General features: G+C 44.6%; 1 protein-coding gene across 1 annotated transcript in view; it reads left to right on the forward strand.

Annotated features, from left to right (window-relative positions):
- Positions 1-12,175, forward strand: part of CACHD1 (cache domain containing 1) — an 88,246-nt gene that overhangs the window by 41,409 nt on the left and 34,662 nt on the right. The window contains exons 3-4 of the mRNA XM_069981378.1: positions 6,201-6,349; positions 11,579-11,685. Coding sequence (XP_069837479.1) covers positions 6,201-6,349; positions 11,579-11,685 — 256 coding nt within the window. The remainder of the gene's footprint in view (positions 1-6,200; positions 6,350-11,578; positions 11,686-12,175) is intronic.

A 12,175-nucleotide genomic window follows, 5' to 3' on the forward strand; every position in this document is an offset into this window, starting at 1 on the left:
GTTCTTGTCAAGGATGTCTTCTAATAAATTATTAAGAGCAGAGAATACTTTTAAAGGGATTATTTAGCTTTAGAAAAACATAGCCACTTTCTTTCAGAGACAGCACCACTCTTGTCTCCAGTTTGGGTGTAGGTTTTGTAACTCAGTTGCATTGAAGTGAATGGAGCTTAATTGCAAACCCAACCTTAACTGGAGACAGAGAGTTTCTGGAAGTCAGCGGCCATGTTTTTCTAACGCCTTTAAGCAGCCCATACACTTAGGGTACTATTTCACACCCCGATAATAACTGTAACTCTTTTACTGGGTCTATTACATGGCCCGATAATTGTTTAACAAGGGGTGCATGGACATTGTTACTGATGTCCTTGCAGCCTTTGCTTAAACTGCATACATTACCTGTCCATAGTCCAGGGCTCCCCTTGCGGTCTGCTTCTCCCAGTTTCCCACATGCTGCAGTTTCAGAGCGGCCTGTCTCAGCTGACAGGTCGCTCAGCCAAGCACTGGCTGTGTCGGTCCTGGCCTGTAATTGGCTGAGCGGCCTGTCAGCTGAGGCAGTTCGCTCTGAAGCTGCAGCGCACGGGACCCGGTGAGAAGCGGAGCGCAAAAGGAGCCCTGCAGCATGGATAGGTAATGTATACAGCTAGGAAATCGTCAATCGACAATTATAGGTCCAAACCTATGTCAATGATCAGCCCATGATCGTTGTGTTTATTACATAAAGCGCTAATCGGCCGGATAGAGCCGATTATCGTTCCATGTAATAGGGCCCTTAGGAATCCGGCCACCCTCTGTGTCATACTGGGAGTCTATGGGAGTCTCGCGCGCCTCCTCTCTCCGTGCGGAAGAATTGACATGTCAATTCTTCAGCGCGGAGAGAGGAGGCACGCGAGCTTCCCATAGACTGCCAGTATGACACAGCACGGAATTCCGCCAGTTTTACTCCGTGTGAACGGAGCCTTACAATAGTTGCCAGTTGAATGCACATTTGTCTGACAGCTACAAATCCATGCATGTGCACTTTCTGCTCAGGTGAACATGCATATGTTTTCCATCTCCAGTGTCCGCTTACCTTTTGTAAGAACTAAAGCCCCATTTATACATTACACAAAGGTTATCTTACCCTCCCCCCCCCCCCCCCCCCCCACCAGCTTTGGTAAGACTCTTCGAATGTCTTTGTATAACACATATAAGCTGAGTTACTTAGAAGTAAATAGAGCAGAGTTGTAATACCACACACAACCTGAGGACAGAGGTGGCGCTGTTTTGGAATAAATCCATTTTTTATCCTATTGCTGAACAATAGTTCTAGTTTGAGAGCTGTTTTGTAGATGGCCTGTGCCCGCGTCCTCTGCCCATCGTCATACCCTCCCCACCCGTCCCCCTTTATTTGCCAGCTGTGGATTCATATTCACAATCCGCTCTTGATAAGATTGAAATCCTTTTTTGCCTTTGAGATGTCATTTTTCATCTAAAAGAAGCTTCTTTTGAGATGCAAAGTTTAAGGGAGCGACGCTCCGGAGCGGCTCGGGGGATATGTGCCGATAAACAAAGAGGACGCCTGGGGAAAATTAAGCCAGATAAAAGGAACAGATAGGCCGGATAAAAAAACCCGCCTCCCATTGAAAACACAAAAGGATTGATATTCAAAGGGCTGTTTGAGGTTTTCTTGTAAGGAAAAAATAAAATCCACTTAGAAAACATATTTACATATTTAACACTATCACATCTCGGCGCCCACTCCCCCTAGGCCCGGAGAACCAATATTAGTTTGTCACTGGCTGCCACCATTCGCTAGGCTGGGGCTATACTGGTGACATCCGGGCTACAGCCATGGACCTCCTTTGATGAGGCTTCATGGCCGCGACACAACAAACATTGAAGGGCGATGAGCAGCGGGCCTTATCAGTACCCAAAGGTTCTATTACAACCCAGGACAATGGTGGCTTGTGCCATTACTATGGTAACGGTGTAAGCTGCCATTGATACCAAAGCAATACTGCCGCCGGGTCTTCGCCTATCCTAAGCATCCGGTTCACTTGTTTACTTGGTGAATAGCAGCTGACGGTGGCCATTTTTGTTACAGGCAACTAGATGGGTGACAGGTCAGTTCCTTAAAGGGGTTTTCCATAGTTAGAACAAACCATAGTCTGCTTTGTTGATGTGAATGGGGCTAAGCTGCAATACCACACATACCCTTGGTGCTGTTTAGGGAAGAAAGCAGAGATGTTTTTCTAGCCCCTTTTTTAAGGGGTTTTCTGCTTTAAAACACCACTTTTACCCTTTGGAGAATCTGTCATACTGGATTTCTTGCTTTATAAGATGCACCCCTGGTTTAGACAACAGAAAACAGGGAAACCGATATTTCATGTTAATAAACCTCCCTAGGTTTCTAACACAGCGAAGGGGTGAAAGTTTTTGAAAATGGCATTTCCACTTCTACTCTGTAACATGCACAATATTCACAGCTCTGCTGCATCATACACACCCAGCTCTGCTACATAAACATACATGCTGACACACAGAGGTACTATACCAAAATACAGAGACACACTTCTGCTACATCATCATATACAAACAGCTCTACAGTGATATCACACCCCATCTCCCAGAGCGGGCTGTGGCTGCTGGAGAGGATGATGGCAGGGGGACACTGAGGGACACAGGGCACCGGAGGGACACTGAGCATCCCCCTGCCGTCATCCTCTCCAGCAGCCACAGCCCGCACAGCTCTGGGAGTCGATTGTGACATCACCATGTTATCCAGAAAGTGACATCACCATGTTATCCAGGAAGTGACATCACCATGTTATCCAGGAAGTGACATCACCATGTTATCCAGGAAGTGACATCACCATGTTATCCAGAAAGTGAAGCCTTGATGCAGTAGTAAGTGCAGGGAAAAAACACTTTATAAGCATTTCCCGTAATAAGTGTATATTGGGGGTTTGTATAACTTTTCGGAGGCAATACAATAAACATTTTTCACTAGACTTATTCTTTAATTTACTATGCAAACAGCCCAATGGTTTCTATAGGAACCCTGTAATACTTCATATCCCCATTGGGTGGTGCTGCAGGGAAATTGAGCACTTGCTCCCCACAGATCGTAGCTCATTATAGGGGATTCTTCCAACAAAAAGGGAATTATTACAAAAAGTGGAGGACCCCCTAACAACTAGAGACCAAAATGGCAGGTAGTAGACATAAATATGGCTGACGCCATGTCCTAGTAGCTTAGTGATGGAAGGTGATCAGGATTAAATGGAATAATTTCATGGAAAGATTAAATGAATTTGGGTGGGGTATCAAAGGGGTTGATATTAATCCCACCAGTAATGTATATGGCGGTGTAGAGACTGGTTCCCTTTATCTGGCACTCATGCCCCCTATCCTTACACACCCACTAACTTTTTTAGACCACAGATTGTTTCGCTCTAACAAAATCTTCAGTATGGGCTCGGATGTGATCAATTACTTCTCCCGGGCCCCGTAAAGATTTATGGCAACTTTATATCGGGGTAATATTTCACTAAAGATTCTCTCTCCTCTGAGATCTTTGGTACCGTTGGAGATTTTCTTGCAAAGGACTGTGGGATTCGCAAAATGATGATTCATTATTCATTCACGCAAACAAAAATCCTGGCCCGACGCGTTCTGTTAATAGTTAAAGAATTCATTTGTCAATATAAATTCTCAGGGATCTCGCCAGGGGTTATTAATTGGAGAGATTGGATTACTGACTGTGAAGGGGCTGGATATCTAATCATGGATTACATCAGGGGCCCAGAGGGCTGTGGGGACGGGGGAGGCTTGTACTGAAAAATGTGAAGCAAATGAGAAGAACAATGTATGCAATAAACTTCTCCAACTTGTTCAAATACATATTTTATATAGGAGCAGTATTATAGTAGTCATATTCTTGTATATAGGAGCAGTAATATAGTAGTCATATTCTTGTATATAGGAGCAGTATTATAGTAGTTATATTCTTGTATATAGGAGCAGTGTTATAGTAGTTATATTCTTGTATATAGGAAGCAGTATTTTAGCAGTTATATTCCTGTATAGGAGGCAGTATTATAGTAGTTATAGTCTTGTATATAGGAGGCAGTATTATAGTAGTTATGCAGTTCAGGGAAGAAACAGAGTGCTGCACCTCACACCTATGGCTGATACTAGTGCCGCTAGGCTAAATAAAAAACACATCAGAATTTTGTGTATGAATTGATCAAGCCATACTGCCCCATGTACCTCGTGCCGGTATCTGATACACATGGGTCCCTACACTAAGTCCACACCGTGCCAGTCAGTGGCCACTAACCCCGCAGGCGTGCACAGTCAGGGAACGGGGGCCATGGGACGGCCCTGCGACCCCCATGCCACAGGACCAGACCCAAAAACACCACACCAGAACCCGGCCAGCACCGCCGGCGGAGAAGGTCGCCCCCAAGCAGCACAAGTCTGGATAAGGAATTACACTCACCATAGCTGCAGCAAACAGAATGGGAAAAAACAGGAGGGATTAAAACCATGTGCACTCAGGTGTCTCCTGCTAATTGCAGTCATGTGGGTCTCACCAGGAGGAGTGCAAAACACGGAGAAAAGAGAGAAACAAAATGCGGTTCAGGGAAGAAACAGAGTGCTGCACCTCACACCTATGGCTGATACTAGTGCCGCTAGGCTAAATAAAAAAACACATCAGAATTTTGTGTATGAATTGATCAAGCCATACTGCCCCATGTACCTCGTGCCGGTATCTGATACACATGGGTCCCTACACTAAGTCTACACCGTGCCAGTCAGTGGCCACCAACCCCGCAGCTTCCTCCGCCGGTGGTGCTGGCTGGGTTTTGGTGTGGCATTTTTGGGACTGGTCCTGTGGCATGGGGGTTACAGGGCCGTTCCATGGCCTCCCTTCCCTGACTGTGCACGCCTGCGGGGGTGGTGGTCACTGACCGGCACAGTGTGGACTTAGTGTAGGGACCCATGTGTATCAGATACCTGCACGAGGTACATGGGGCAGTGTGGCTTGATCAATTCACATACAGAATTCTGATGTTTTTTTATGCAGCCGAGAGGTACTAGTATCAGCCATAGGTGTGAGGTGCAGCACTCTTTTTCTTCCCTGAACCGTATTATAGTAGTTATATTCTTGTATATAGGAGGCAGTATTATAGTAGTTATATTCTTGTATATAGGAAGCAGTATTTTAGCAGTTATATTCCTGTATATAGGAGGCAGTATTATAGTAGTTATAGTCTTGTATATAGGAGGCAGTATTATAGTAGTTATATTCTTGTATATAGGAGGCAGTATTATAGTAGTTATATTCTTGTGTATAGGACCAGTATTATAGTAGTTATATCACACAAGCTTCAAAGAGATGTCGGCACTATCGCATTCAGTGGTGAGGAATGTGTTCACAAATGTGTTTTAAGTGTAGGAAGTGTCACTCTTGGTATCTCGGGTAACAGGATTGTTCAAACCCGATCGTCTTGCCTATATGTGGTGCTCAGACAGGTTTGCAGATATAAGTCCATCCAACATAATGCACAAGCCAGGTAGCGAAGCAACAGAAAGGTAACCAGTAGCACTCACCAGTCTTCAGGCAATACGTATCTTTATTTCAGGGTGACATCAAACAGGTTGGTGTGGGGCAGGGGGAGACAGATCCAGCAGATGCCATGCCCTCAGGCCAGATGGATGTCCAGATGAAGCGGGAAAGTTAGCCCGCGAAACGGCTGTAGCCACGGTGACACGGTAACCACAGCACCTTTGGACCTGTCTCTCTCTGCCCTGAATGTACCTGCATGATGGCATCTTGAAAATAAACCACAACTGCTGCAGAAACTTGGTGAGTGCCGCTGGCTTCTATTTCCTTACTCAAAGGCTTGTGCTTATTGAATGGACTGTACTCTCACTCATGCTAAGCACCACTGCTATGCGGACACCTTACTGAAGATATTCACTTTACAGAGATTACAACGCTCCCCATCACATCAGGTCACTCAGCCTGTATAATACTTCAGGATATCACGGTTTCCAGATACTGCCAACACATCTACATGCTTGTGATTATCATAGTTATATTCCTGTACATAGGGAACCTAAAAAATACTTGTTTCAGATGTTGTCGAGGATCATCTCTGTAGTAAACTTGCTGGGACTTTCACCTGACAGTGTGTTTTCTATCTTACCAGTTGGCCAAGAAAATCCGGGAGAAATTTAACCGTTACTTGGATGTGGTGACACGGAATAAACAGGTGGTAGAAGCGTCATATACAGCCCATCTGACCTCCCCCCTTACTGCCATCCAGGACTGCTGCACCATCCCACCATCTATGATGGAGTAAGTAATACCTTTGTATTCCCATAGTAATATGAACCGCTGCCTAGACCTGTCTATCTTCACATTCCATAGTGCTAACTAGTTTATGAGCTTTCATAGTGTTCATAGTCATTTTAAGTTTTATAGTGTCACAAGGGGTTTTATGTAAATCTTCTTATCCGCCTCCTCTATGGAGGGATTGTTATGTGCCCATACACTTGTCTACAGTCTACTCTTCCTCTATGGAAAGTCTGCATTTTAAGGACTGTTGGATGAAGGGGAAAAAAAAAAAAAAAGCTTCCTTTTTTCTTTTATGTTTTTCTACGGTTTATCGGAGTCAGAGTTCAAGTTTCTAAGTAAATCCCTAAATGCAGTAAAGCCAAATGATCTGTCTTACCCTGGTCTGAACCTCAGCTGTAATCTAAACAATATGTCCGCCCTCTCCGTGGCTGATTAGAAAAGACGTCTCCTCTCGGAAAGATGCAGGCTGATGGCAGATGAAAAACACTTGGACCACCTTGTCTGTGCCGCCTACTTCCTGTCGTCCCCTCATACACTGCTCAGCAGGGTGTCCGGAAATATACTAAGAGGTTGACCCAAAGTTTTTGGCGATCCCTGGAGGTCATGCGGTCGCCTCATTCATTAGTTAATTGATTCTTTACTTCCATTCATTGTTTTCCTGGCTCTGAGTTACAAGAAGACAGATCAGTTATGTCCACAATTCCAAGATGGTGGAGGTTGCTGGGCTCAGGAGAAGCTGCAGAGATGCAAGAAACAAGTTGGCCTGAAGGTGCAGGAGTTGCATTGGAAAAATTGTTCGAGTGTTGATCAGCATTATCCTGATATAAAGCAACTTTTTCTGTTCAAACTTTGTTGGAGGTATTAAATGGTATTACATTAAATTTAATACCATAAATGTATTACTCCATCAATTTTGGCCTTTAACTCTAGGGAAATTTTTTTACTTTAAAATCAACTGGTGTCAAAGTTTTATATCGATTCGTAATTTGCTTCTGTTTGAAAATCTCAAGTTTTCCAGTACTTATCAGCGGTTGTATGCCCTGCAGGAAGTGGTGTATTCTTTCCAGTCTGACACTGTGGTCTCTGCTGCCACCTCTGTCCATGTCAGGAACTGGCCAGAGCAGGAGAAGTTTTTTTATGGGGATTTGCTGCTGCTCTGGACAGTTCCTGACATGGACAGAGGTGGCAGCAGAGAGCACTGTGTAAGACAGAAAATAATACACCACTTCATGCAGGATATACAACAGCTGATAAGTACTGGAAGACTGGAGTTTTTTCAACAGAAGTAAATTACAAATCTACATAATTTTTTGCCAGCGTACCCCTTTAATCTGCTTTTTTCTGTCTCCTATTACTATCAAGTCGTAACATTTCTCACAAACTTAAAATCACACCTGTTTCTTTGACTGTAAAGCAACTGGCTGAAGCAGGAGCTATCCCCCACCAGGTACCCTAAGTGCTGGCTGCCTGTCTTGGCCACACCCACTTGTCTTAAGTGCTCTTAAAGGGGTTATCCAACGCCACAAAAACATGGCTAGAGACAGCACCACTCTTGTCTCCCATTCACGTGTGGTTGCAGTTAAGCTCCTTTGACTGAAATGGAATTGAGTTACAAAACTCAACCAATATAGACACGAGTGGTGCTCTCTCTGGTGGAAGGTGGCCATGTTTTTGCTGAATAACCCCTTTAAACAAATCTTTGCTGGTAGACATGGTGGACATTTTTTTTTTTCTTTAAGAAAGTTTTCAGGTGGTGTATAAGAATGACAGTCAGGCAGTAATGGTTTGTTGCCTGCAGCTCTCTGAAGGGCTTTATGAATCATTCACTTGCTGTGACGCTATGCCCTCGCCATCCACAGCGGAGTTCTACTGTAATATCCAACTGCAGTGCCTGGAAGCAGAGTTTAACCAGTTAGAGACCGCGGTCAATGTCACCCTCAGCATATACATGGTTAGATAGAGGGGGCACAAATGTATCGCGCAGCATTGGTGGGTTACCAGGACAGCCAGGGGCCTAACAAAGGCCTCCAGGCTTGTCATGGTTGTATGCCTTATAGGCCATGCCAGAGGCAAAGACACTAATAGGCTGCCTGTTTGTTACTGACTGACAGCGCTTTGGTGTACTGAAAGAATGGCAGGCGTTATCAAACCGATCAGACAATCACATTGTATAGTCTCCTTGTTGGGCTAAAAAAAATTGATATTGAGCCGTGGTAACCACCCAGTTGCCCGTCTTATCTCGTAGTAGAAGAAACTAATGGTACGAATTGGTAATGAATGGGGGCATGGGGGGGGGTAAACCTGACTCCAAAGAGTCGTGGCTGCACATGAATAATGATAGCGGATATTTGTAAGGCCCGCCAGTTTCAAATACTCCTCTCTCCATTTAGAACACACCTTAGTCCCACCATTCATGTGTATGGATGGATTAGGAGAGACGTCTGTCAGACATATAAACAGATGTCTCTGACTACCTTTACTAAGGTTGTCTGGCTGTCTCCCGACACATGATGATGGAGAGAATGGATTTTAGTGGCTGACCCTTTTGTTCTTGGGGAGATAAGCTGCCATAAGAGGAGTCTGTATTGAGGATCAAAAAAGATAGTGTGCAACCTGTAGAATACGTGATAGAGCAGGTTAAAGAAGATGATTATCGGCCCTGATAAACGCCAAAATGTCAGCAGACATTAAAAAATGTCTATCTGCTTCAGCCATTGCTTCCCTAGGAAGGTAAGCATCTCCGTTATTTTCTGGATGCTACAGCATCAAACATTGAGAGCGTTGTATGACCATAGCGAGCACACCATTAGTATTCCGGTTTCTGCAATGCTTTCCATACTTGTTTGTTTGCCTCATGATACACATATATATGTATTTAAATTTTTCCATAAAGTCTGGCTTGCAGTGTGAATTAAGGCCACATCAATGGCGGCCTGGGCTGACGTGAGCCCCGGCTTGATGTGAGATTCAAAGCTCCTGCAAACCTTATTTTATCCCCTCCACTGCTGATCTCCAGCTTGTAAATCCTGTTGAGGAAGAATAAAAATGACTGCAGTCTGATGGGAATTAAGTGTCTGAAGTTCAAAGCGCGCAGCACATCAGAGCAGCTGTCAATCACGCCGGCATCTTGCAAGCTGCAGAGGGGAGCGGATATCTCCGTGGGGAGCAGATCAAAGTGGGAGTCACCGCGCTGTTTTCTCCCTTGGGAGGCGGCTTCGATCAGTTTTTTCATTAAAGTGAATCCAGAAGGCACTTTCTCTTTCCCCCTTCCATTACTTTCCACAATTTTTTTTTATTTTTTTTCTAAATGCAACTTCCCTTGAAAATGAATTTCAGGCGGCTTTTTGATCTCCCGAAAGTCGGCGAAGAAACCAATTACGGTCAAATAAATGTGTTTTTTCTCCCTCCTTCTTCTCCTCCTTCTGCGGTTGTTTTTTAAGGCTCCGGATTTCAGCGCAGTCGCCTCCGTGTCATTTTGTTTGCATGTTTCCCGCAGCAAGAAAACTCAACGTCCACCTCCTGCAATTTATTTTTTTATTTTTTTTAGCTATTTGGGGAAGCATCCCGCTGTTTTTCCAGGCTTTGAAGTCGGGAGATTTCCTTGTTTTCCAGTCAGTGTGTGGTTTACATTGTGCGTACGCCGGGCCTGTCGAAAACAATTCATTCCCCCTTTTTCAGCGTCTAATTGAGAGCGGTGCTCGGCTGCGTTTTGTACTACATGCCGGCTCTCCCTGTGCCTGTTTTTATCCTGCTGGGACCATCCTTGGGTTAGAGATGTGAGTTGTTTTGTAGCTTCCTCAAATAATGAAGAATATGCTAGGCTCCGTCTTATCGTGGTTTCCCATTGCCTCTGGGAACAGAAAGATGTTTAGACTAGATCTGATCTACAGGGGGCAGGTTTTTAGCCAACATCTTCACCATGCACAACCCATACTCCATGGGTACTGGAAACGTCTAAATCCTTCCCTAATATTCTGATAGGGAGAAGTGATCGTGATGCAAGAAGTGCAGTCTATCTTCTCCTCTCATATGTGTTTTTATGTGTTGGATTCCCCATTGTAATCCAAAAAATTACCAGCAAAGTATAGGCTATAAAAGGCTACTAAATTTCATAATTATGTTTGCAGTCACCGCTTGGGGAAGCATACTGCATTATCATATCTATCGATCTCTCTCTCTCTATCTATATAAAATTATGCAGTAAGCTCCCTCTAGTGGTGGCTAGTGGAAAAAAAAAATACTCTTATTTTAGGCTACATTCACACATTCTGTAGTTTCAGGGCCCATTTATTTCTATTGGACTGGATCTGCAATCTACAAAAATTCCATCCGCAAAAATTACTGACAAGCTCTAGTACAGACCGAAATTGTTTCATGTTGTCGCATAGAAGTCTATGGGAGCATCCGCAATTTTTGGGGATCCATAATTTTTACACATGAAACGTCTGTAACATCTGCAAATCCGTAAAAAATATGGCTAAGTAGTCATTTTAAACCATTCCCAGTTACTTAACGCTCACCTTCCCCATTTATTGCTTTGCGTATTACCTGAGCGGGGTCAGAGCATCTCCAGAGCGGCCGGTCCTGTGGGGAGTTCCTGGTATGTAGTGGTCAGTACTGACCACAATTGTCCTGGGAGGGACAACCAGTGACCAGGGACAGAGTCATGGGGACCAAGGCTCAATGATTCGTCTGGGGAAGGGGGGATGAAGGCTAGCACACAGAAGAGCTGCTGCAGAGAAAAATGATGAAAAACTTTCAGCTGGCTGTGATAGAAGGTAGCCAGATCACAGCTTTTAGGGTATGGGGCCCACAGACTGGTCAGAGCTCCCATGTGACCCCCCGAAAGTGTCTACAGTGGTCACATGGCATTACAACTGCATGATGGAGCAATGGAAGGCAGTGGCCTGGTCTGGTGGATTGCGTTCTCATGTGGATGGCCGGTGTGTGTGCGTCACCTGCCTGGGGATGAAATGGCACCAGGATGTACTACGGAAAAAAGATGGCGGAGGCAGTGTTATGGGCAATGTTCGGCTGGATAACTTGTGTCCTGGCATCTTGTGGATATTACCTTTACCTAACCATTTTAGACGCCAAGGCTACACTACTTCCCCTTAATGTTATCGGCTCCTCTCAGCCGAACTTTAAGACTTTACCCAGAAAGTATTATAGAAGACATACTGTTTCTGAACATTTCTTAACCCAATATTTATATCTCTGTAATTGTAGCTTTGATGGGAATTTCAACACCAACGTCTCGAAAACAATAAGCTGCGACAGGTTGTCCACCACGGTGAACAGTAGAGCGTTCAACCCCGGCAGAGACCTCAACTCAGGTGAGTGGTGACTGCGACCTCTAGAGGGAATTATTGGCTTAGGGTATGTGTACACTTTGGAAAATCCATTGCGGAATCCGCCACTCGCGGACTGCGCGTGTGTGTGTCTCCATCCGTGTCATAGACTCCATTCTATGCACGGGCGGATTCCGTCGTCTGTCCAAAGAATGAACACGTTTATTCTTTAGATGGACGATGGAATCCTCGCGTGCATAGAATGTAGTCTATGACACAGGTGGAGACGCGCCCGCCCGCTACAGTCAGCAAGCGGCGGATTCTGCAACGGATTTTCCGTCGATTTTCTGAAGTGTGCACATACCCTTAGTGGCTGCTTTGGTTGCTCTTCAGAACATCTTTGTTTCTGTTCATCATGTACTACGCCTTTATTAAAGTTAATATATGGATTGTCCAAAATTCTTTCCGGATTATTCCGTAGTGTAAATGTATAGGTCTCTGGTTTTCTGACTTGATAAGGTTTCTCATTTATTTA

The sequence above is a fragment of the Dendropsophus ebraccatus genome, chromosome 8 (assembly GCF_027789765.1).
Source record: "Dendropsophus ebraccatus isolate aDenEbr1 chromosome 8, aDenEbr1.pat, whole genome shotgun sequence".
Lineage (NCBI taxonomy): Eukaryota > Metazoa > Chordata > Amphibia > Anura > Hylidae > Dendropsophus > Dendropsophus ebraccatus.